The 21,872-nt window shown below is 41.2% G+C and overlaps 3 protein-coding genes across 4 annotated transcripts; 1 reads left to right on the top strand and 2 right to left on the bottom strand.

Annotated features, from left to right (window-relative positions):
* Positions 1-3,790: 3,790 nt before the first annotated feature.
* Positions 3,791-5,783, bottom strand: pdxp (pyridoxal (pyridoxine, vitamin B6) phosphatase). Its single transcript, XM_076303097.1, has 2 exons — positions 4,883-5,783; positions 3,791-4,234 (listed from the first exon to the last, which is right to left on the bottom strand). Exons 1-2 carry the CDS (start codon positions 5,481-5,483, stop codon positions 3,909-3,911), a joined length of 927 nt encoding a protein of 308 aa, XP_076159212.1. The 5' UTR covers positions 5,484-5,783; the 3' UTR covers positions 3,791-3,908.
* A 449-nt stretch (positions 5,784-6,232) lies between these two features.
* Positions 6,233-11,141, top strand: setd9 (SET domain containing 9). 2 transcript variants are annotated; one of them, XM_076303096.1, is made up of 7 exons: positions 6,233-6,410; positions 6,586-6,905; positions 8,676-8,799; positions 9,422-9,537; positions 9,788-9,893; positions 10,017-10,104; positions 10,870-11,141. In XM_076303096.1, the coding sequence occupies exons 1-6, from the start codon at positions 6,313-6,315 to the stop codon at positions 10,102-10,104; spliced, it is 852 nt and encodes a 283-aa protein (XP_076159211.1). In that variant the 5' UTR covers positions 6,233-6,312; the 3' UTR covers positions 10,870-11,141. The 2 variants fall into 2 exon arrangements, with proteins under 2 accessions (XP_076159211.1, XP_076159210.1); XM_076303095.1 differs by lacking the exon at positions 10,870-11,141 and having other exon boundaries at positions 6,234-6,410; positions 10,017-10,366.
* Positions 11,103-21,664, bottom strand: mier3a (mesoderm induction early response 1, family member 3 a). The gene is made up of 12 exons (XM_076303094.1): positions 20,624-21,664; positions 19,946-20,091; positions 19,690-19,824; positions 19,359-19,479; positions 19,153-19,226; positions 18,769-18,838; positions 18,241-18,392; positions 15,633-15,714; positions 15,436-15,530; positions 15,192-15,319; positions 14,515-14,663; positions 11,103-14,043 (listed from the first exon to the last, which is right to left on the bottom strand). Exons 2-12 carry the CDS (start codon positions 20,042-20,044, stop codon positions 13,562-13,564), a joined length of 1,587 nt encoding a protein of 528 aa, XP_076159209.1. The 5' UTR covers positions 20,045-20,091; positions 20,624-21,664; the 3' UTR covers positions 11,103-13,561.
* Positions 21,665-21,872: the final 208 nt, after the last annotated feature.

Below are 21,872 nucleotides of genomic sequence, written 5' to 3'. Positions count from 1 at the left end.
AGAGCAGTGAGGGTGCAGTTGTCTTGCCCGTAGATGTGTGTGCGTCCTTCCAAGGATATCCCTCCTCAGACCATCACTGGCCCACCACCAAACCAGTCATGCTGAATGATGTTGCAGGGAGCATTACATTCTCCAAGACATCTTTAGACCTCACATGTGCTCAGGGTGAACCTGGTCTCATTTGTGAAAAGCACAGGGCAAAACTGCCAATTTTGTATTCTATGGCAAAATGCCAATTGAGCTGCACGGTGCTGGGCAGTGAGCATAGGTCCTTCCAAAGGTCATCGGGCCCTCAGGCCACCTTCATGAAGTCTGACAGTGTGGTCAGAGACATTCACACCAGCGGCCTGGAGGAGGTCATTTTGTAGGGCTCTGGCAGGGCTCCTATGCTGTTTGTTGTTGCACAAAGGAGCAGATACTGGTCCTGCTGCTGGGTTAAGGACCCTCTACCATCCTGCCCAGCTCTTCTAGAGCAACTGTCTCCTGGAATCTCCAACATGCTCTTGAGACTGCGCTGGGAGACACAGCAATCCTTCTAGCAATGTAACGTTTGGTGTGCCATTCTGGAGGAGTTGGACTACCTGTGCAACGTTTGTAGGCTCCAGGTATTGGCTTATGCTACCAGTAGTGACACTGACCCTAGCCAAATGTGAAACTAGTGAAAAATCAGTCAAGGAGGATAATGATGGAAAATGTATAATTTGCCACCAACCTTTCTTGTCAAAGTTTTTGGAGAAAGTAGTCTTGAAGCAAGTCTTGGACTTACTATATCAGAACAACCTCAACTTTACCTGTATTGAGCTTTTGGTGTTTCCACCACAAAGCACACCCAAGGACTGGGCGCTGAATGCACTAGCAAGTGTCCTAAAAGTGCTGGTTCACTGACTAGCATGAGCCCTAATGTGTCAGGAGGGAGCTAAACTCATAAGGTATTACGTATTTAAATTAGCTTCATTGACAGGCATAATCATTTTATGGGATGCAAAATGTTAAACTACAATAAAACAAAATGGACCTTTTCAAACAATCACTAAGCTTTAAATTAGCTAATTGGCCCCACCCACCTCAATTGAATTAGGCTAACAGTAGGAGGTGTTGGACTGGGTTATACTAATTTATTTAACTATGACTGGGTGTATGTACTAATTTATCTAACTCTAGGATAGAAGACAAGCTAATACTTTCCCAAAAGGAAGCATGTTTCTTAAAGAGACGCTAGCATCCATGGGTTTTAGCCTCCTTGCTAGCATGCCAGCTTCTAGGGGGCAAATTAGAAGGATTGAGTCCTGGCATGTGCAGGGTTTAGTCACACAGTCAAAACTTCACACAAAGCCTAAACGCACCCCAGTTTTTGACTCAGTGTCAGAATGTATGGCTACTTCTTTAAAATCCAACATGTCTGCCATTTTAATTATGCATGATTGTCTCATTATATATTTCATAATGCTGAAAGATGGCTATAGACGTCATATTATGTGTTAAAAGCAGCATAGCATTATAAATGTAGAAAAAAAGGGCATATTTTGGTGGCCATATTTGAAGTCAAGATAGGGGCCACTAGGGGGTCCATTTCAATTTTTGATCACTAGGGGTAGTACTATAACTGTACCAAGTTTTGTGCTTTCTGCAAAAACTGAACGATTCAGGTAAAAATCTGGCCTTAGCTGCTGTACTAATATGATTTTCTCTTTAGGTGAGAGGACACCTATAGGTAGTATTGTATGTTTGCTTAATCCTATAAGGTTAAGGGGAAATGCGGAACATCAAACCCCATTCACAATATTTATACAGTATTTATTAAGTTCACACAGAACATATTGGCAAATAATTGAATGAAGTTATCAATCTATTAAAATAAAGTATTTCAATAAATATACAATACAATGTCTAGCTTGAGACAATAAACAAAGACCAAAAATCTCTATCAATCAAATTTGTGCACAAATTAGACTTTTTTTTTTTTCTTTTTTTTTATCAAAACAACACAACAGCCCCTAATTTTCCTAACACCGGAAAATACTAATCATTGCAAGAAACAAAAGCATTCAAGATATATAAACGTTCCATTTGCAAACCATGACACTCTTCTTAGCAAACCATGCACTAGTGAACATTCAATGGTTGTGTAATGCCAGTCGTTCATTTAAGAGAAAATCACCCAATTGCATTTTTAATTAAAATTTGTAATTTTTCACAAACCCAAATTTAGAATTGACAACCAATGAAAGCTTACTTTGTATTCTTTTCACTATGCAACTTGCTGCCAAAGTAATTCTATTTAAAATGGCAAGGCTACAAAGAGCCTATTTCAACCGTCTGAATGCAACTTTACAGGCAAAACCAAAACTGTCACTTGCTTAACTTTGATGCATAATACTCAGTCGCTATATGGAGGTCACATTTCAAGGTCAATCATGTCCACACAGAAACCTACACAGGCGTAAGGCTTGCACATGGCTAAAAAAAACACAACACAATTAAGATGGTTCTCTGAAGCCGTGAGAATGGTGTTTTGGGGTAGTTGGATACCAATTCTGCATCAGCCACAATTACAGACTGCGATGGCTACATGATGCAGCAAACTGCCATTGCCTGGTTTGGACACAATAGCAAAAGAGGTTATCACAGTGGAATCAGCTCATTTATCATTTGTAAATAGAAGGCAATACTGTCATGAGTTCAGTGAATAGTTTGTGCTTCACTAATAGCATCAGTTGAATAAAATTGAGAAGTATAGTATTAGTATATATACTTATAGAATTAGAATTCTCTGAAAATTCTCCAGCATATGAATGATATTCACATTGAATGTACTCTAAAATGAATAAAGGTTGCTATGATGGCTCTATCATGACTAAGAGAGTGTTCATGTCATGCTTGTCAAGCCTAGTGCCCAAAAAATTATTAATTCGTAACAATCTTTAATTACCAACCCGTGACACACGTAGCACAGCACTTTGCATTGGTCTGGGGAAGGTGGTGAAAAACATGTGAAAAATGCTTTACTGGTCGAGATGATTGTCAGCAGATGTGCAGGTAAACAAAGCATAACTGTTGTTACACCATTGTGGGTAAAATGTTTTCGCATAGTGGTGGATTCCAATTACCAGGAAGATTTCTTTGCCTGACTACTTGAGGTCATGGGGCCTGAAACTTCCAATTTCATGGGGGGAAAAAACAAATCTGTTCCACTACAGTAAAACACTGAGTACATCAAACATCAAAGGTGATACATTATCCCTTAGTTACACCAATTTCATTGCAAAAGGTCTAAATGTGTTCTAAACCTTAGGGAAGTCTGTCTAGAGGTGAGGCACAGATTTGAGCACCATGTGGCTGGATGAAAACTCAAGGGCTTCAAAAATCCCACCAAAGAGATCCATAACTGTTTGTCAAACATAAAATTAAGCTAACATCTTTACCACCAACTGCATGTTCAGCCGAGATCATGCTCCACATGCTTGTCTGACTTTGAATTCTTTGATTTCCCATCAATTCACAAGTGGTGCTGTGTGCTGCTTCAGCTTGGAATGTTTATGTCTGTGCTATTGTTTGCACTTCAGGCTAATCCTGTGCATGATATGAATTAGCTATGAAACTTTTGTTGCACTCACATGATCCAGCATAGTGTTATTCCACTAAGTACTGGCATTTGCGGTAGTTTGTGGTAGGTGATCATTTGGATGACTAAGCTAAATAATGTAAAGAAGGTCAATTCCTTCATCTCTCTACCTGGTATGGGTTTCAGGACTACTTGTGCAGGACAACTTGTGCAGTACTTAAGAAGAGATTACACTGATAGACATTTTTTTTAATGTTGGCTCAGTAATGCACACTCAGGTCAGTGGTTTACTGGTGTCAAAGTCTCATTTCAGGTTCAGTCCAGGCTGCTACATAAGGGTCCCTCTTCAGTCCTCCAGAGCTTGGAGGAAGTCGCCGATGGTCTCCACCACGTAATCCGGCACAAAGTCCTTCTTCTCTGAAGCATCGCTGTCCCTATACTGCTGGGCCTCCTCCATCGTGGAGACCCCGGTGAGGGTCAGCATAGTGTCCAGGCCACAGTTGGCCCCAAAGAGAATGTCAGTCTCCAGCCGGTCGCCAATCATGAGCGACCGCGCCGGGTCCAGGTCAAATTGGCTGGCGATGCACTCGAACATGAAGCGGCTGGGCTTTCCAATGACCGTGGCCTTGCGGCTACTAGCTGTCTCCAGGGCTGCCGTGAGGCTCCCTGAACCTAGTGGTGCGTGAGTATAAGCAATCCGATTACAACCCACATGCCACCATTACAGCATATACTCTTACACATGACACATGACAGTACACAGTCCATTAGGCTATGGGTTCAGTTCACTGGTGTATGTATCATTTTCCTTAGGGATGTAAAATACTTTGTACCTACAGAATGTATCCATTCAACACTATATACAGTAGATCTAAAAGTCTATGTATGCTATTTTTTCAAAGAAGCAATGGCACCCTTATAAATAGACAATGATCAACCAACGCAAAGGCCTACCCAAGTGGTTGAATGTAACCTATTGTATGACTGCCTATGTCTGTTCATCTCTCTGGATGGTGCTGGTGTGTTGGGGTTAACAGACTGAACAGATCTTCATTGTTGTACCATACACAGCAAACACACAACACATGCCAAATGTTACTGTACTTGGGCACAGTGAGTTACTGAGTAGCTAACCCAATTGTATCATGGTTCAATAAAGATAACCCTGATTTTTTATGTCTTCATAATTCCCTTTATTGTTTACTTAAAGATTAAACTCAAATTCAACATTGTTATATATCTAACAGCTAATGACATTTGTACAGAATGTACACTACAGTCATATATGTACAGAATGGACACTAATCATGTCAGACGCACCTGGTGTGATTCTGCCCCCGCGGAGTGGATGCCAAGGGTCAGGGTCGGTGGCCAGAAACAGGCAGTCGCTATTCTTCAGGTAGCAGCAGGCTTTAGCCAGTTTCATGAAAGTAAACCGTTCGTCGTATCCAACGAGGACTGCTTTTACGTCTGGCTCTAGGGGAAAGTTGTAGATGCTGACATCAGGGCCGTCACTGACATCCTCCACGATGGGGACCCCGGCGTCTTGGAGCTCTTTCTGCACTCCGTGACAACCGATGACAAACACCTTGCCTTGGACCTTAGCTACATCTCTCAAGTAAGCTGCAGAGCAGTACGCAGAGCTAAATATCTCCTCCTCAACGACATCAGTGAAGCCCAGTCTAGAAAACTTCTGTACGTAGTTCTCCCTCGGCCTGGTGCAATTATTGGTGACAAAAAATACGCGTTTGCCCTGTTGCTTAAGCAGAGTCACCACCTCTGGCGCTCCGGCTACGACTGTTTCACCGTTCCAAATCACCCCATCGCAATCAAACAGGACGTTGTGCTTTGAATCGAGAAGATCTCTGATTTGAGCTCCGCGAATTTTCTTACATCCCCGAGTACCCACCTTTCCAGCCATTCTGGTTGATGTGTTCAGCGGCAAGCTGATGCGTGGCCCTATGGTTGCAAGCGATGTTCTTCACAGTCGCGGAGAAGAGAACCAATCTTTTTCTAGTTCAATTCAAAGCCAAAATCTCTTTTGATAATGCGGATATCTTGCAGCGCACAGTAAACGTTGAGAGCAGAATGACACACTAAAGTCCCATCTCCTGCAGCACATTCTTGGGGCGGAGATCAATACCTCAACTGACAAACAGGCAATGCGCCTCGTTTATTGGCACGCAGCTCTTCAAGCCCACCTTTTCCTGTGTGCCATCCAGTTGGTTTATCATAAAAGCAGAGTAGGGGCCGCCTTTTCCTATATATCATCCAATTACAAATGAGCAATCCTTGACAACCCGGATTGATAAACCTTTGCAATATTTTAGTTACAAAACTGGTTTTAGTGCGCGCTTCATGTAACAAAAAAGCCCCCTGCCGTTTATAAATACCACTGTGGCATATGACACGGCCCACGACGTCCATATGCTGGCCTTAACCGGCAGGGCAGACCTTTAGGCAGTTCATTTAAAGGAATGGTCATTTTTAACTGCATCAAGTGCACGGTTGCATTTCTTGTGAATAAAAATAACGTCTTTTTTTCTGCATTGTTGTACATTCTGAAACATGTCATTTACCCCTACCTCTAGCTGTTGCCTTGACCTTTGTGCATTGACAAACTGTTTCCCATGGATGGCGGTATTGTTTCTTGAGCCACTCGTTCTATCAATATATGAAATCCTATGTCTATGGTTGGTTCACCTCTGAGTAAAAGATGTCGGCGCACTGTCTCTGTATAGTCTTATGATATGATTAGAGCTGCACTTAAAACGTTAGGAGTCAAATGGAAATCTTACCGCCACCGATTTGTGCCGTGGATAGCCGTAAATCTTAAGAAGAATGAAAGGTAGGCCTATGCCAACAACCACGCCTGTAGGCTACCTGTAAAAAAAGCACCTAATGCTACCCAAAGTCTTCTGGTGTGAGGATGGCTTAACTTAACATTGGTTTAAATTGGTCCATTTATCACGCCACATTTTTATATGCCACTGTCCTATCTTATCATGCGCTGTTTTCCCCAGAACTTTGCGCCAGGTGACTGCACGCTCAGAGGACAAGACCGTTCCAGACGTGGAGGTGTCCGCAAGCCTCGTGAATTTATTCACTGCACTGGTGAAAAATGACAAGACCAAACAGGAGGTCCTCAGTCTGGTCCATAAATCAGTACAGTCAGTCTATTCACAAAACACTTCTAAAACCCAAACAGAACCAGTTCGGGTGATGCTAGATATGCTAGGTTTCTGTATCGAAAGGGGACCGAGCTCACTGACGCTAGCAGGTACAGGCGTGTTTGTGACCGACGGATCGGTGCCCAAAGGAGCCACAGTAGCCATGTACCCAGGTATACGTTAGTGTAAGGAGTCACCTTAAGAGTAAAAATTGTGTTGTCCCAATGTCCCCTCTCTGTCTGTAAATAAGCACACAAATAAATGGATAGCCTACATGTGGACATGGACACAATGAATACTTTCTATTTAACATTCAGTATTCAATTATAGGCTATTAATTGAAATCAAGCTTACAGTTTTTGCCTACCCTATTGCTTACACACTTTTTGCAGAATGTGGCTCATTATGTCAAAACTCTACACACAGCCAAGTAAAACATAGGCCTAGCACTTGGAGATAAACAACTCACATTTATGCCAAAACCTATTGGATCCTTTCTAAAAATGTAATTATTGCAACAAAACCATACACACATGCATCATTTCAATTGCTCTTTCAAATAAACAGCAACACACTGATGTGTTTTATATAAAGCACTGCAGTCTTTGCGTCTCAGTTTGTGTTGTCATTTTCTCAGACTCAGACGTAAAACTCAAAAGTAGAATGTAATCAACTGACATTTTTTGCAACAAAAGTTTTTGTATTTCCAAAAAACAGACATTCTTACAGAAATAAAGAAAAATAGAATCACACTTATCAATGCAATACTGTAAGTGAATGTACTCTAAACAAAAATTAACAACAAAACAATAGTAAAAATAAAAGAAAAACAATTACTGGAGAAAGTGTTATTAGAAAAAAAAAATTCATTGGCCCACTGAAAATAATTATTCGATAGGTTTTAGAAATGGGGAGTAAAAAGGCAAATACAGAACTGTATACGGTTACTCAATGTAAAATTACACACTTGAACAGGTACACAATAACTTACCTGAAGTCTATTTGTAGTGATAAGCCTCAGACTGATTAGCATTCAGTTTTCTCTGTAAGTGTTTTCAGGTATGTGTGTGGGTTTTACCAATTACCAGATGTGCTTGTATTTTGAATAGAAGTGTTTTCCCAATGATAACAGGAGATTTCACTTTTGAACAAAATGTCTAATGTAAGACATTGTGTGTAGTGTTTCGCAATAAGTGTGTTGCAGAATTGCAAACAATGTGCAAAGCAGAAACTATGTTTAAGCTATGGTTACACAGTGTTTAAGGTATGCTGCAAGAAGTTTAGGTATTGAGGCTATGATCTAAGCCAGTGGTTCTCAAAGTGTGGGACGGGCCCCACTAGTGGGGAATAGACATGACAGGTGGGGCACCACAAGCAGGAGGAAATGTCTTTTGTGCCTGTCTTTATTCATGCCTTTCTTTTTTTACAAGGAAGATCATAGCATACATACCACACATACACATAGGCATCATAAACAGGCCTACATATAAATTAAAGGACCATCGGATCCAGGGGACTAAGACGGAAATGTAACGTGAAACCAAAATGTGACAATAATATTTTAACGTTACCATTTCGCTGGGTGATTGGGTCAGGTGGGGCTTGAAAATTCCCAACATCCGAAAGTGGGGAATGACGGGAAAAGTTTGAGAACCACTGGTCTAAGCATTCAATTTTAGTGTGTAAGCAATGGCCAAAAACTGTAAGTTGAAGAGATGTTATTATTTGCATAGGCATAGAAATACCATGTAAAACATATAGTAATATGAAATATTGGGGTCTTCATGTCATTTTGAATCAATGGAATTTGAATTCCATTTGCTGGTTAGATACTTTTAACAGACTGAACCTGTTCTAGGGGAGAGGGCAAAAGGAAAGAATTTGAAACATCTCAATTAGGCTACTTTGCATAAAAATGTCCTTCATCTCTTTTGGCTTTACAGGAACAGTTTATCAGGTATACGAGCCCATTCTTATACAGTCTGTCGCCAACCCTTTTGTATTCAGATGCATAGATGGAGTTTTGATTGATGGTAATGACAAGGGAATCTCCAAGATTGTCTACAGGTAGGCTTCATTTAATGCAGTCTAAATCCTGAACCACATCAGAGTATAGGGCACTGTTACCTTTCTCTGTTGCTCTTTGAGCAAAAGGCAATCATAGGCCACCTACCCAAATTGCAACCTTAAAGGGAAACCAGGCAAGTCTGATGCTTTTTCTCTACGAAGCTCCCCCTAGTGCCTGTACGTGTCTATACGTGTGCGAGAGTTTTCGCTGCTTCTTTGCCGGCTCTGCCATTATACACGTTTGCAACAATCGCTAGCGTTTTGTTAGCCTACCTCTTTGCTGGGGATGCAGGATGTAAACTGATCCTGCTTCTCGCGATATCTGAGACTTTGTGAGACTGAAGGTCGGCGGGTAGGATACACCGAACTTGCAAGCGGGATATTCTTCATGCAGGCAGTAGGGGCGGGCGAGAGAGTCATTTAATGAATGAGTCATTTAACCATATACCAAATTACGAAGATGATTAATTAACACAAAAACGTTGCCTGGTGTCCCTTTAAAATCTTCCTGTAGGCTTACTAAGCTAACAAGTCTTTGGGTACTTTAGATTTTTCATTTTGAGAAACATGCTAGGAAGAGCCCAACTGTCAAACACTTTGACAAAGGTGATCTGCTCCTTAGGTCTTGCAGTGGACGTGATCGAATGGGTCCACTAGCTCTGAGCGATGTCTCCTGGTTGACAGACAGCCCAGAGAACCCACTGGCAGTGGGGCAGTACGTCAATAACTGTTCCAACGGCAAGTCATTTCTTCTTCATTCATCAGTATTGTTCTGTGACTGGAGACAGGGTTCTGTAATAGTTTTTTTTTTTTGTTTCTATTGGAGGCACTTTTAAGGCAATATTTTGAGTCTTTTTGTTTATGTGACTCTCAAGGAAAAAAACTTTAGGCAGATGGTTCATCATGGGATATAGATGAAGAAGTCTTCACAAAAAACAGCTGTTATCTGGTCAGAAATTATACCCAATACTGTTTTCATGTCCTCAAGAAAAGGCAGCCAATGTGTGTTATCAAGAATTTGACGTGCCAGAAGACTTCCCTCTAGAACTGCATCAGTATCTGCCTAATGTGAACTACAGCCACGACACCAAAAGGTCTGACTGCAATTGAAACAGACATTTATTCACTGTATTCTGCCATGACTCTTCTGTGTGTGTGTGTGTGTGTGTGTGTGTGTGTGTGTTCAGTAACCAGTGCTCTCCTTGTGCTCTTCTCAGACCCCTGAGATGTGTGGTCCTCGTGTCCCTAAGAGACATCCACTGTGGAGAAGAGCTGTTTTCCAACTACTACACCATAGTGCATTAAGTCAGTCTGACACAATCTGTCATGTTTTCCTTACAGTTTATTAGACAAAACCTTTTTCTACTTAAAGAACTGAGACCAAGATAGAACTGGCAAAATATCTATATATTTTTTGTTTTAGTTTAGTTTAAGTGAGACAATATCCAGAGCTTTATTTCTGGGACTGTACCAGTTGTTTAGGTACAACAGAAAATACAAAAAAAATGTGGAAAACAGAACCTATGCACAAATATTAATTAAAGTCTTTTGAATATTTTTGATATTACTTGCTGCTGTTTGATTGTCTGTTTAAAGGTATACTATGCAGGTTAAGGGATTTTTGGCGACTGTAGAGCTCCCTCTAGAGTCACAATATATTTATATTTTACTCTGCTGTTGTAAATAGCAAACTTAATTTATTCTTACACTTATGAAAATGCTTTAGTTGTGGAGGTGAAAGTTTTTGCCTGTTGTTAATCCATCTCCAAAGAGCTATATCTACTGGCAAGGTAATATTTCACAATTCTCGCGACATTTGTTGGGCCGCCGTTTTTGAAGTTGCATGGCTGGTTTTCTCGGTAGCGACTCTTTACATCTATGCTCTATAGCTATTTTAGGTGAACTATTTGCATATTACAAGTTTGTTTATCATCAAGTTGGCTTTGTAAAGTTTGTGAAAATCTTGCATAGTGTACAGTACCTTTAACACAATGTTTGTTTCTCCCCCAAAAGTGATCAGAGAGCAAAACTTTGTTGTAATAACCTACCTATTACTTCTATGCCCAACAGTGGATACAATGATGGAGAATGCGAGTCAAGGGAAGGAGATATGAATGTCCATCATCTCCCTGTACTGCAAGTCAATGACCAATCACTACATTGTACAAATTGTAGCCTACTTGTTACCTTTTAGAGAAAACTTTGGTTGAACACATTACTGCACTGACATGTTTTCCTGGTTGGGAAACAAAGCGTTGAGACCATCAGGACACAGCTGGCCTGGAACAACTTACACAAACCTAAAGGGTCTGACTCGGCTTATTTATTGTCTTCACAAAAAAAAATAAAAAATAAAAATGGCATCAGTATACATCTTTCAAGTACATACATTTGGAAAAAAGAAAAAGGCCATCAATGTCTTAACTTGACAAAGCTAGCCCCTCGCTACAAGCTTGGGTTGGGGGGTGCTTTGGACAGCGCATGTATCTCTCAATCCACTTACACACACCACCTCAGTCTGTCAATCAATCAGTTAAAAAACACCCTCACACAGACCTCAACTGGGTCGCACAACCAGCAAAAAAAAAGAAAAAGGCATCGAGCAAATTCAAGTAAACATGCCGATGCCCTCCTTTCAATATGAACATTCTTTTGCCTCCACAGTCCACTCACAGGCTAAGTAAACTCCTTCAAATGTCATAATACTGCACATTCTACTTATCTCACTCGCCTCACGTGATAAAGATACGCCCTCCCAGGATTCCGTCTGCTAAGCAGACTTCATGCGTTCTTCTTCTACTTCGTGCGCTGCCACGTCGTCATTTTGGTGGATGAGAACAGAACTGCAATTACAGGTCGCAGTCTGACACCTTCTCGGGATGTACAAGGGACAAAGGCAGGGACAGGGAAAACTCTGGACAATGATATTATGCTTATTTCGCTCTTTCTCTCTACACACATCTCCCTGCAATTAACTGAATGAATAAATAAATAAAATAAATAACATTCTCCATCAGCACTCCAAAAGGGAAAAATATGAAGGGGGAAAAAAAACAACAACCACAAAGCACTCAACTGACCGAAAGAGACAAAGGCCAACTTCTACTCCAGATTGAAACCAATAAAAAATTGAGAAATTTCCCGTACGTCACAGAAGACAAGAGGTCTATACACATTTCTGTACATTTTTACACATTATTGCCATAGAAGTGTCCATACACACTACTGCGCCACCTCTAAGCAGCTCAAAACAAACTCAAGTCTATCCAATAGGATGAGTTTGGGGAGAGGTGAAAAAGGGTGGTGGATTCATTTGACCCCCTTGCACACATGCATACTTTCACATTGAATAATAGTGTGCCTATACTGTGTATTTGAACATGTTTATGTTCCAGAAAAAACTTCAGTCCTACCCAGTCTTCCAGTGACCCCCAACAAAAGTCAATCCTCTTCATTTAAAAAAACACAAATATGCTCTTTTGAATGCAGAGAACAACCCAAGTTTGATTCGGCCAATCAGAGAACTAGAGGGAAAGTGGCTCATCGTCATGACGACGAAGCTTAAGAGACACCGATTCTGATGGTTGAGCGGCAAGACGTAGGGGAGGAAGAACTGGAACATTGAGGTGAACGGTTTATGATATGCACACGGTCTAGCTGAACACGTGCATTAACGTATGGTCTACCACTTACAGCCTTTAAAAGACGCTTCAAAAAGTAGGCTGTCAAGTCCACGATGTAAAATGAGGGTCATTAAAATAAGAATGCCACCTACACATATCTCCCCCAATTTGAACAGGCTGAAGTAGCGACGAAAAAGCTTAGGAAAATCAGGGGGAAAAACCTCAAATAAATATACTTCTTAAACAAATAAGATAATTTCACTACCTCCCCAAACCCTCTGGAGAAGTAATGCGAGATTTAAAAATATATATAATTGCAGTCAGTTATCACATATGATACCCATTAGAGTTACAGTGGCCATTGTTGATGACTCGGCACAACAATTTTCAAGAGTGGCCTGGCAGTAAAGTTGACATAACTCGTAATATTCGGCCACAAAAAAAAGAAAGAAAAGTAAAAAGAAAAAGATCTCCTGATTACAACAGTAGATTCCTGAAAATCAATGTGACTGCATTTTTGAGAGAACCAAGATGAAGTGCTCCTTCTCTTTCAGAGTCGCTCCATTCATAATAGTCTTTGCAGTGTGACAAAAACAAGGACAAAAACACTTAATATGAAGTCTTGGCCCGCCCCAAGTATAAAAGGCTACATCAATGGGGGCCTGGACCCAGGTACCTGTAAACATCTATCAGTACCAAACAATCAGGGGGTGGTGCTAACAGCAGCTGTGAGGCTTTGTCATTGGTTGAAGACTGCGGGGTCAAACACAATGATTGGTGGAAGGGGAAACAGAGGAGGAGTCACCGCTCACCACCAGCTCAGTCTCCCTCCACAGTTCACGGACGTCAGACTATTTGACACTTCAGAGTCAGCACTGAAAAATAAATGGCTATGATAACAACTCTTGAGAAATCAAGATTTTTCTTTCTATACAATAAAGACATCACTGATGTCATAGTAAAAAAGGATGCTATGTACATATTTACATATATAAACAACAATAGGTCATAATAATTACTCCCAATGAATGTCTATGTACATACAGGAGGGAGGCACGGTTACCAGAACAGCGCTCAATTGGGTTGCCTGGCTGACAACCGAGGGTTACCACGGTGATACAAACAGGCTCCGAGCCCCCTCACTCGGACTGTAGTGCCGTGTGCTGGTGGAGGTGGTTGGTGTGCGCCCCCATGTAGCCGCCGCCGCCACCCTCCCCAAAGTCACTGACCGAGACGGCCATCTTGGTGCTGGTGATGTGGAGCGGCCGCGGCTCGAACTCCACCCCGACGCCCACGCCCACCTCGCTGAGGAAGGGCTCGGCGGCGGCCAGGCCCATCTTCAGGCGCTTGGCGGCCGGGCGCTCCAGCTCGTCCTCCCCCACCACGCCCACACCCGTGCCTGGCCCGCACACCGCCAGCGAGCCCAGCTCGGCGTGGTAGAAGCCCGCGTCCAGCAGGTTCAGGCAGTCGGCCGCGCTGCCGTCCACGCCGAGGGGCTCCTCGTGGGAGAGGGCGCCGCGGTGGAGGCCGTCCAGTGATGTCGGGAAGGCGTACGAGTCCAGGCATCCACCGGCGCCCCCATCGCCCGAGTTGTAGACGGATGCCACACTGCTGGTCAGGGCTGGGGAGAACAAGCGTCAGAAATTTAAACTGAGGCTCAATTCCAAAAGGCAAGTAGCCACTTCTACACATTTCTGTGATAAAACCGATTAGCCCATTTCACAAGATTGGGCCGCTGTGTAAATCAACTTCCTGTGGAACAGCACAGTCCCATAGACAGCAAAAGAAAAGTCCACAGGAAAGACAAAAGCAGGAAGACGTTTTACCCTGCCAATTAAGGCATCATTAACATCAACAAGGCCGGACACCTGGACACTGTGAAATAGGCTTATCGTGTTAAACATAGCTGCCATCACACTCTCAGTCAATTATGAAACTGTCATTTAAACCCATAGTCTTTAATCAACAACTTTACAGAGAGTGGGTGGACGACGTCCTTGGCAGGCAAAATGGGTAAAATAATTCCTTACTGTAGTCTTTACCCTTACATGCATCCATATGTGTTTTTGTGTTTGTGACAGTGGGGACGTACCAGACAGGTCGCTGGCAGTGATGGAGTTGAGCAGGTTGATCTGCTGATCAGTAGGGGGCTCCATGCGGCCGCTGCTGGAAGAACAGACAGAGGCAGAGCCCTCCGCAACCAGCCCCTCCGCCTCATCCACCAGACGGTCCATCAGGTCCCTGCACAAAGTGCCCAAGCTAGTAAACCAGATGCATGCACACACAAAAATACATACCAACAAACCCCTGCCAAAAATTACATACAGTACTATATTACCTACACACACAAAAATACATACCAACAAACCCCTGCCAAAAATTACATACAGTACTATATTACCTACACACACAAAAAATACATACCAACAAACTCCTGCCAAAAATGACATACAGTACTACATTACCTACACACACAAAAATATATACCAACAAACTCCTGCCAAAAATGACATACAGTACTATATTACCTACACACACAAAAATACGTACCAACAAACTCCTGCCAAAAATGGCATACAGTTCTATATTACAGTGTTATTGCACCTACTGAAAACATCTGCTGCTGGGGCTCAGTTGCATTACTTATCACACAACACTAAAATTCTCCAACTCACTATCTTCTGTCTTTGCCTTAGTAAGGCCCAGGAGGAAAGCCTGATTGTGGCTATGTGCAGTGGGATTCGTAGGAGGAAAAGGCATAACACTCACGTCACTCCTGGGTAGCTGCTGTATTTCCTCTTGCCAAATCGGTTCTGCTGAACAAAGAAATCGAACCTTTCGGACTTCTTCCACATGTAGTAAAAAGCCACGCACTCCGCCACTGTTCGTGTTGTGACCTTTAACACAAAAGACCCAAAATCCAATCAACATCCAAGCACCATCAAATAGCTAGCTAAACATCCAGATAACAAAAAACGAAAATGACAGTCTTTTTTTTTTTTTAAAGCCTTACCTTGTGTTTCTGAATGAGGTGGAAATTCTTCTCATACAGCAGGAGCGCATGCTCAAAGTTGCGACACTCTTCCTCAGACCACGGGATCATTTCGTCTAAGATTAAAAGATATGAAAGGTCATTTACAGTGATCCAAACTTTGTAAGGGGGAAAAAAAGCATCAAGATTATGTGCATGTAGCACGGGTATCCACTCACCTTTTGAAGATCTTCCGTTACGGTGATAGTGGTCAAGTGCCTCTTGCACACTGAAATTGCTCTTCATGAGTTCGTAAAGAGCCTGAAAGATGACACCATAGCAAATTCATGAGTGAATGATTAAAATCACAGCCAACATTCGAAACATAGGAGAGGAAAATGAACATGCAAAAACAAAGGAGGAGTATCTGGCAAACTTTTGCATTTACAATTAACAATTACCATTCACGATTCTCAGTCACGATTCTCTAAATCCTCGATTCGATTTAATTTTCGATTTTAAAGTCACAATTCGATTTTCGATCTTTTGGTAATATTAATGCATTCCTTATGTTAAATGTTATTAAATTTTTTTGACCTTTAAAATCGAAATCATGACACCCCTATTAACAATACATCAACAGATGTCAGGTGATATTTTTATGACATAGGCACCGCACTAGTGGCAGGCTGTTACAACAGCTCCATTAACGTTTTTGTGTAATTGTAATCTTTTTGTGCTTTTAGTTGTGTTTTGCTTGTTTGGTTGATACATCTCTTGCCGAAAATGGATATTATGTCGTTGGAAAAAATCCTGATGATTCTCCTGGCTTTTTAAACTTTTGTAATGCCTGGTCACCATGCAAACAGAACTATCGTTTACCTTCGTGACCAGCTGATAGCACTCTCCAAAGCTATACCACTGCCTGGAGCGAGATCCCAAAGTGACTTAAAGAGGAGACGAGAGGTTGCAGACCTGGTGTCATACGGAGAGCGAGGAGGAGGAAATATAAACCTTTTCTTCCCTTGAGCGTCATGGGAAATGTCAGGTGGACGAGCTGCGAGTGCTGACTAGGACACAGCGGGAGTATCGGGAATGCAGTGTTATGCGTTTCACCAAGACATGGCTGCAGGAACTTGACTCAAACTGCACTGTTCCAGGCCTTCAGATTGTAAGGGTAGACAGCGATCACAGACAGGGGCGCGTTTCCCAAAACCATAGTTGCTAACTAAGTTTGCAACTTAGTTGGTTGTAATGCAATTTCCCATTGCCAACCAACTAAGTTGCTAACAGGTTAAGTTCTGCCCCTGCAGCTGCATCCTCACACCTCCTCGACACTCATCACCATGGACTGCAGCACAGCGCCATTAGCAACCTCCCCTGCATCAGGAAATACAGAGCCCTCCTCTACAAGACAAGGGAGATGGTAGTGGACACTGTGTACAGTGTATGCTGGAATGAGAGTATAGTACAATGTCAAATCAGCCTAGAAAATCGCCACGTTTCATTATCCATTAATCTTATTACACTTGCTAACTTGAGGAGAGACAAGTTTTAAATAGGAAAATTACAGGAAATCTTAGTCATTTTTAAGCATAGAACTAACTAGCGGGCGAGATGCTAATGGTCTAATCCGATTTAATGATCTATGCTAGGCTGGAACTAAAAGTGGTATCGCCAGACTCCGAGAACGGCTGGAGAAACTGGAAAGGGTAAAAAAATTGTTTAACTCGAGGGGAGGTGGAAAATGAGCGTATTTCCCCAAATGGTGGTGTATCCCTTTAATGTGTGCAGCAGGATGTTGAAAATGTTTTACCTTTTCTGCTGTTTCTATTGCAATTTTCTTTGCAGCCATCAGAGGCACCAGCTTCAGAGCAAATTACACCAAAAAACTCAACAAGTTGATTCAAAGAGCTGGCTCTGTGCTTGGAAGTACACTTGAGCCCCTAGAGTTGGTTGTTGAGAGAAGGATGTTGCCAAAAACTCCTTAGTATTTTGGACAACACCTCACTTCAACGGAACGAACTACTGGTCAGACAACAGAGTGTTTTCAGCTGGAGGTTGTTTCAACTTTACTATAAGGACCGTTATAGAAAATCCTTCCTGCCAACTGCCATAACTATTTACAATAACCCCCCTTAGTGCCAGGAGGGGAGAATCATATTCTGAGAGACAATGCAGAGTTTACAACCAATTTCAGAAACTTTTAGACTTTATACATAATTGTAATTATTTATATTTTACAGTGAAGATTCAATTCAATCTTTTTTTATTATTATATTACTATTAACACATTTTTTATTTTGTTTATCTTTTTTTGCCTTATTTCCTATGCTTTAGGGGGCTTTCATTTTGAAACAGCTTTTTCATTTTTAATTTTTTTTTCATTTTAACACGTAATGATTATGTGATTGTCATAGCACACTCCGAAGAGACAAGATTAGTATTGATGGAATATTACACTGTTAATGTACGTGGTATGCCTTAAGGTAGCCTGATTTTGGACTCTATCTAGAAATTCACTTGCAAAGTTGAGTAGCCAAAGTTAGTGTTAACTGGCGTGAATGAATGAATGAATGAATGAATGAATGAATATTTCCACACCCGTAATTTCCGGGAAGCAGGAGGGGGTTTGAGTTTGGTTGATGTGTTTAAGTGGCTCTAGCTTAATATTTTTAATATTATGATTGCTGCTGTAAAACCATAATTTCCCTTTGGGGATGAATAAAGTAATCTATCTATCTATCTATCATAAAACAATAATTTTGATAATTTTTATAAATGCTATGAAAGGTTTTGTTATGATGCTTTAGCTGAGACCCGGTCACAATCACACTCTGATCTCACCTGTTCATTGTCCCGCACCCGACTACCATCCAAGTCTCCTTCCATCTTGCCTTCATCGGAGTGCAACAGTGCCGCCTCACTCAGAAAGTCAGTCACATTTGCTTCTGGTAGTCCATTTGGTCGCCAAAGCAACTGATCTTCATCTTCATACGCTATAGGACAAGATAGTTATTTAGTAAAAATTAGGTTCAGTACAGAAAATTCATGATAATATCCTCCTGAAAACCTTTCCTGTAATGTGCATAACTGATCAATACTACCAAGTGCAATAGTATTCTTCAGATAACACATTGAAATTAAGTTAGGGAGCTATGACTGATTGCTCAGTTTTTCCATACAGACTTGTTTCACCAATAAGAAGTGAAATGGGAATGTGTTTTTCCATTGTCTAAACCAACCATAGTATATGGTCATCATAATAGATATTAAAACAGTCCTTGCGCAATGTACAGATATTTTTTCAATGTAAATTAGTCACATGGTGAGAAAGCTGTTTAACATCACTGTTGGCAATCAGTAACACCTTACCTCTTTCATCATCATAATTACAGGACAGAGGGGGGATTTCAGCTTGATACTCAGCCCCAATCATAATCTCCTGAGAAAGTAAAGTTACAGCATTAGTGGGTTCAATCTCAAGTCATACTCCAGTCCAAAAAACCCTGTATATAACAAATTCCTGCTTTTAGGAACAAAACAATTTAAACCTCTACACAGACCTCGGAAATGTGACACACAAAAGAAAAATCTCAATGATTCAGTCATCATAAAAAAAAATCTCATTCAAATATGATTCAGAACGATTCTAACAAGATAATAGTGACAAGCTAAATTAACCAGTTTTTAATCATCCATCACCATAGAAAACATTTAAAGTAGAGTAGTAAGAGTAGGAATGGAAAATAATTGTACTTTTCTGGAATCTTCAGGGCTCATTCCGTCCTCCTCTCCTTCAGATTCTTTGTCTCCATCATATATAGCGTTTGCTGGATGGGAAGAAGAATTTACATTATTGCATCCTCCCACGACACGGTCACGCACTAAATACACTATGTATTGCAAGTATGACCACAAAGGACCATACACCAACCAAGACTTATCAGTCATGTCAAGCTTACATCGGAGAGTTCTGGGGAAGAAGTCGGTGGTTTCATGAGATGTGACGGAGGGGGTGAGGTCATCTGCTGACGACTGAGTTTCCTCATCGTCACCCGACAGCAAATCTTTAGCAATCTCTTCCTGTGAAGACAGCAGAACCACACATGGGATCAAATAAAGCACCTGAACAACACCTCCTCATCTGTGTGAGATTTACACAATTTTTAAGTGTTTCCAGTAGGGAAACCCCCAACCAAAATCAATACTGCCTACTTTTCATTAAACTATAAACACAACATACTTCATTAAACTATAAAATATAACAAAATATAACATTTAATGGCTACTTACTTTATCTAGTGTCATGTCAGGGAGCTCATCCGTCAGTTCCACCGAGGAGCTGTCCACACTAGAACCTCCCACCGTGCTGACGGAGGCTTCATACCTGTAGATGGCCAACAGCTCCTCTAGTGGCATAGAGCTCTCCTGTCGGATAAACACGGAATAGCGTTCACTCCACAGACACAATATAAAGACGTGCCACTCAAAAAGAGGCTGAATAAACACAAGATGTGTAGATTACCAAAAGTACGGGGAAAGTAGTTACCTTTTCCAAATCGGCTATCTCAGCCCCCACATTTGGTGCGCCCTCCCTCATTTCCTCCTCTTCCAGAGTCCGTTCGTCGTCATAGTCGTGGACCAGCATTTCTGCCGTGGGATCAAAGTCGTGATCCTCAGAAGACAAGGAGCCAACTGCAAATAGAGTTTGGCATTGGGTAAAAATAGTGATAATGTTGGGCTTAAGAAATTCCAGAGGACAATTCAGTTGGACAGGCAATTGATAACTAAAACCAATTGCAATTTTGTTGCTTTGAATTGCCTTTCTTGCACCAAGATTTTGTGAGCCATGCACATAAACAGCAAAGTAATATTTTGCCAACTAGTTGATCTATCTATATTTAGATGTTCATAAAATCTTACATATTCCGGGAATTTTCAGAACAAAATGAACGAAAGTGGGCATCACCATAAAATATATAATGCTCTAAAAACAAGCATGTATTACGACATATTTTGAAAGCTCAATTTAGATAGATAGATACTTTATTGATTCCCAGGGGAAATTCAAATTTCTACCGCGGCAGCCGACCATTTAACATTACCGTGTGTGTTGTCGCGCCAGACCATTTGCCAAGAAATAGTCAGGTGACAATTTTCATCGCTACATATTTCAAAGCACAGTTTTCATGGGTATTACAAAACACAAAGAGAAGACGTGACTCACCTGGGCTCGCACTTCCAAGGGAAGCCTATAAAGACCAAATAGGTAAAGTAAGTTAATTTAATGTAACAGTTACACATACAACAAAATAACGTTACCCACGACGCAGCCCAGACGCAACATTAGATCTGTGACTATTATGCTACAGGACAAGCCGGGTTAACACTTAAAACCAACATTTTAGTGGAAAGTCATCATCGAATTCCCTTATTAAATGAATAAATACAATTTTCTAAATCTAGAGAAATACAATCTCACAGTTGATAGCTCGCTAGCTAGCGAAGTTACATGACAGTAAGGTAGATAACACTGAGCCTATGAACGTTTGACAAGAACAGACATAACGTTATAATGCGTTGTTACTATTGCCCATCCAAGTCCATTGGCGAAAGAGCAAAATCCCTAGTGATCACACACATGAAGTGATGGCATGAGCTACTGTTCAATGTAATCAGTTAACTCACGTCTTACCAAACAGCTGAACGGCAGCTCATACAGACAGAGAATTAATGAAATGTTGGCAGGATTTCTATGAGTAGCTAGGTAATACCGACTGCACAAACATTAACAAGCACCATGTCCCATTTCAAATTCCGCAACACAAGCACTGGAATTTACAGGTAGTGGGTGATGACATGGCTTCCTAGAAAAATTGCCCGTTATCTTCTGAAAATTATCAGGCTGACTGGTGACAACAATATATCTAACATGTACATTTCCTTCACTGACGTTTAAGTTTGCTAGCGCCGACACTAGCTAGCCAAGTTAGCTGTAATTTCACTGGTGGCGTTACACCATAAGACTGACGAAACACAGCTATCGCTTGCTAGCAGCTAGCTGGTTAAGTGCGAATTCGCCGGGCCTAGCCCAGAAGCCATAGATCACGGTTTGAAATCAAACATATTTTCGGCCTATGACTCTATCAATTTCCAAAAAGATGTTATGTATCTATGGATTGACGCTTTATAAACCGAAATATATTTAAAAATAGCATATTTAACTCCATCTGATATATCAAATTTACATTTAAAATATGATGGTTCTTCCCCATTTTCTTACTCACCTCCGCCATATTGGTACCTTTGAGCTAATAATCTAGCTTTAGTCAGAAACCCGGATTGAACGAGTGAACCAATAGCGTTGTAGTGTTCCCTGTTGGCGATTTTCATTGGCCACTGCACTTAAAAACTCACCGCGGTTTAAAAGTAAGTCTATAATATTGTTTCTTGATTAAATAAACTCTAAATCACAC

The sequence above is a fragment of the Alosa pseudoharengus genome, unplaced genomic scaffold (genome assembly GCF_046254945.1).
Source record: "Alosa pseudoharengus isolate Yale_2024_CS ecotype anadromous, Long Island Sound unplaced genomic scaffold, YU_APseudo_1.1 YU_APseudo_1.1_scf_24, whole genome shotgun sequence".
Lineage (NCBI taxonomy): Eukaryota > Metazoa > Chordata > Actinopteri > Clupeiformes > Clupeidae > Alosa > Alosa pseudoharengus.
The sequence above is the reverse complement of the archived record's forward strand: the minus strand, read 5'-3'. Positions and strand labels throughout refer to the sequence as shown.

Excerpts from the sequence above, each read along its gene's own strand:
- pdxp (XM_076303097.1), bottom strand. The coding sequence starts at position 5,483 with ATGGCTGGAAAGGTGGGTACTCGGGGATGTAAGAAAATTCGCGGAGCT. Across the intron at positions 4,235-4,882 it reads CGGGGGCAGAATCACACCAG|GTTCAGGGAGCCTCACGGCA; the intron begins GTGCGTCTGACA and ends ACGCACCACTAG.
- setd9 (XM_076303096.1), top strand. The coding sequence starts at position 6,313 with ATGATTAGAGCTGCACTTAAAACGTTAGGAGTCAAATGGAAATCTTAC. Across the intron at positions 8,800-9,421 it reads ATCTCCAAGATTGTCTACAG|GTCTTGCAGTGGACGTGATC; the intron begins GTAGGCTTCATT and ends TCTGCTCCTTAG. Across the intron at positions 9,894-10,016 it reads TACAGCCACGACACCAAAAG|ACCCCTGAGATGTGTGGTCC; the intron begins GTCTGACTGCAA and ends TGCTCTTCTCAG.
- mier3a (XM_076303094.1), bottom strand. The coding sequence starts at position 20,044 with ATGCTGGTCCACGACTATGACGACGAACGGACTCTGGAAGAGGAGGAA. Across the intron at positions 18,393-18,768 it reads TAATTATGATGATGAAAGAG|CGTATGAAGATGAAGATCAG; the intron begins GTAAGGTGTTAC and ends CTTGTCCTATAG. Across the intron at positions 15,320-15,435 it reads ACCTCATTCAGAAACACAAG|GTCACAACACGAACAGTGGC; the intron begins GTAAGGCTTTAA and ends TTTGTGTTAAAG.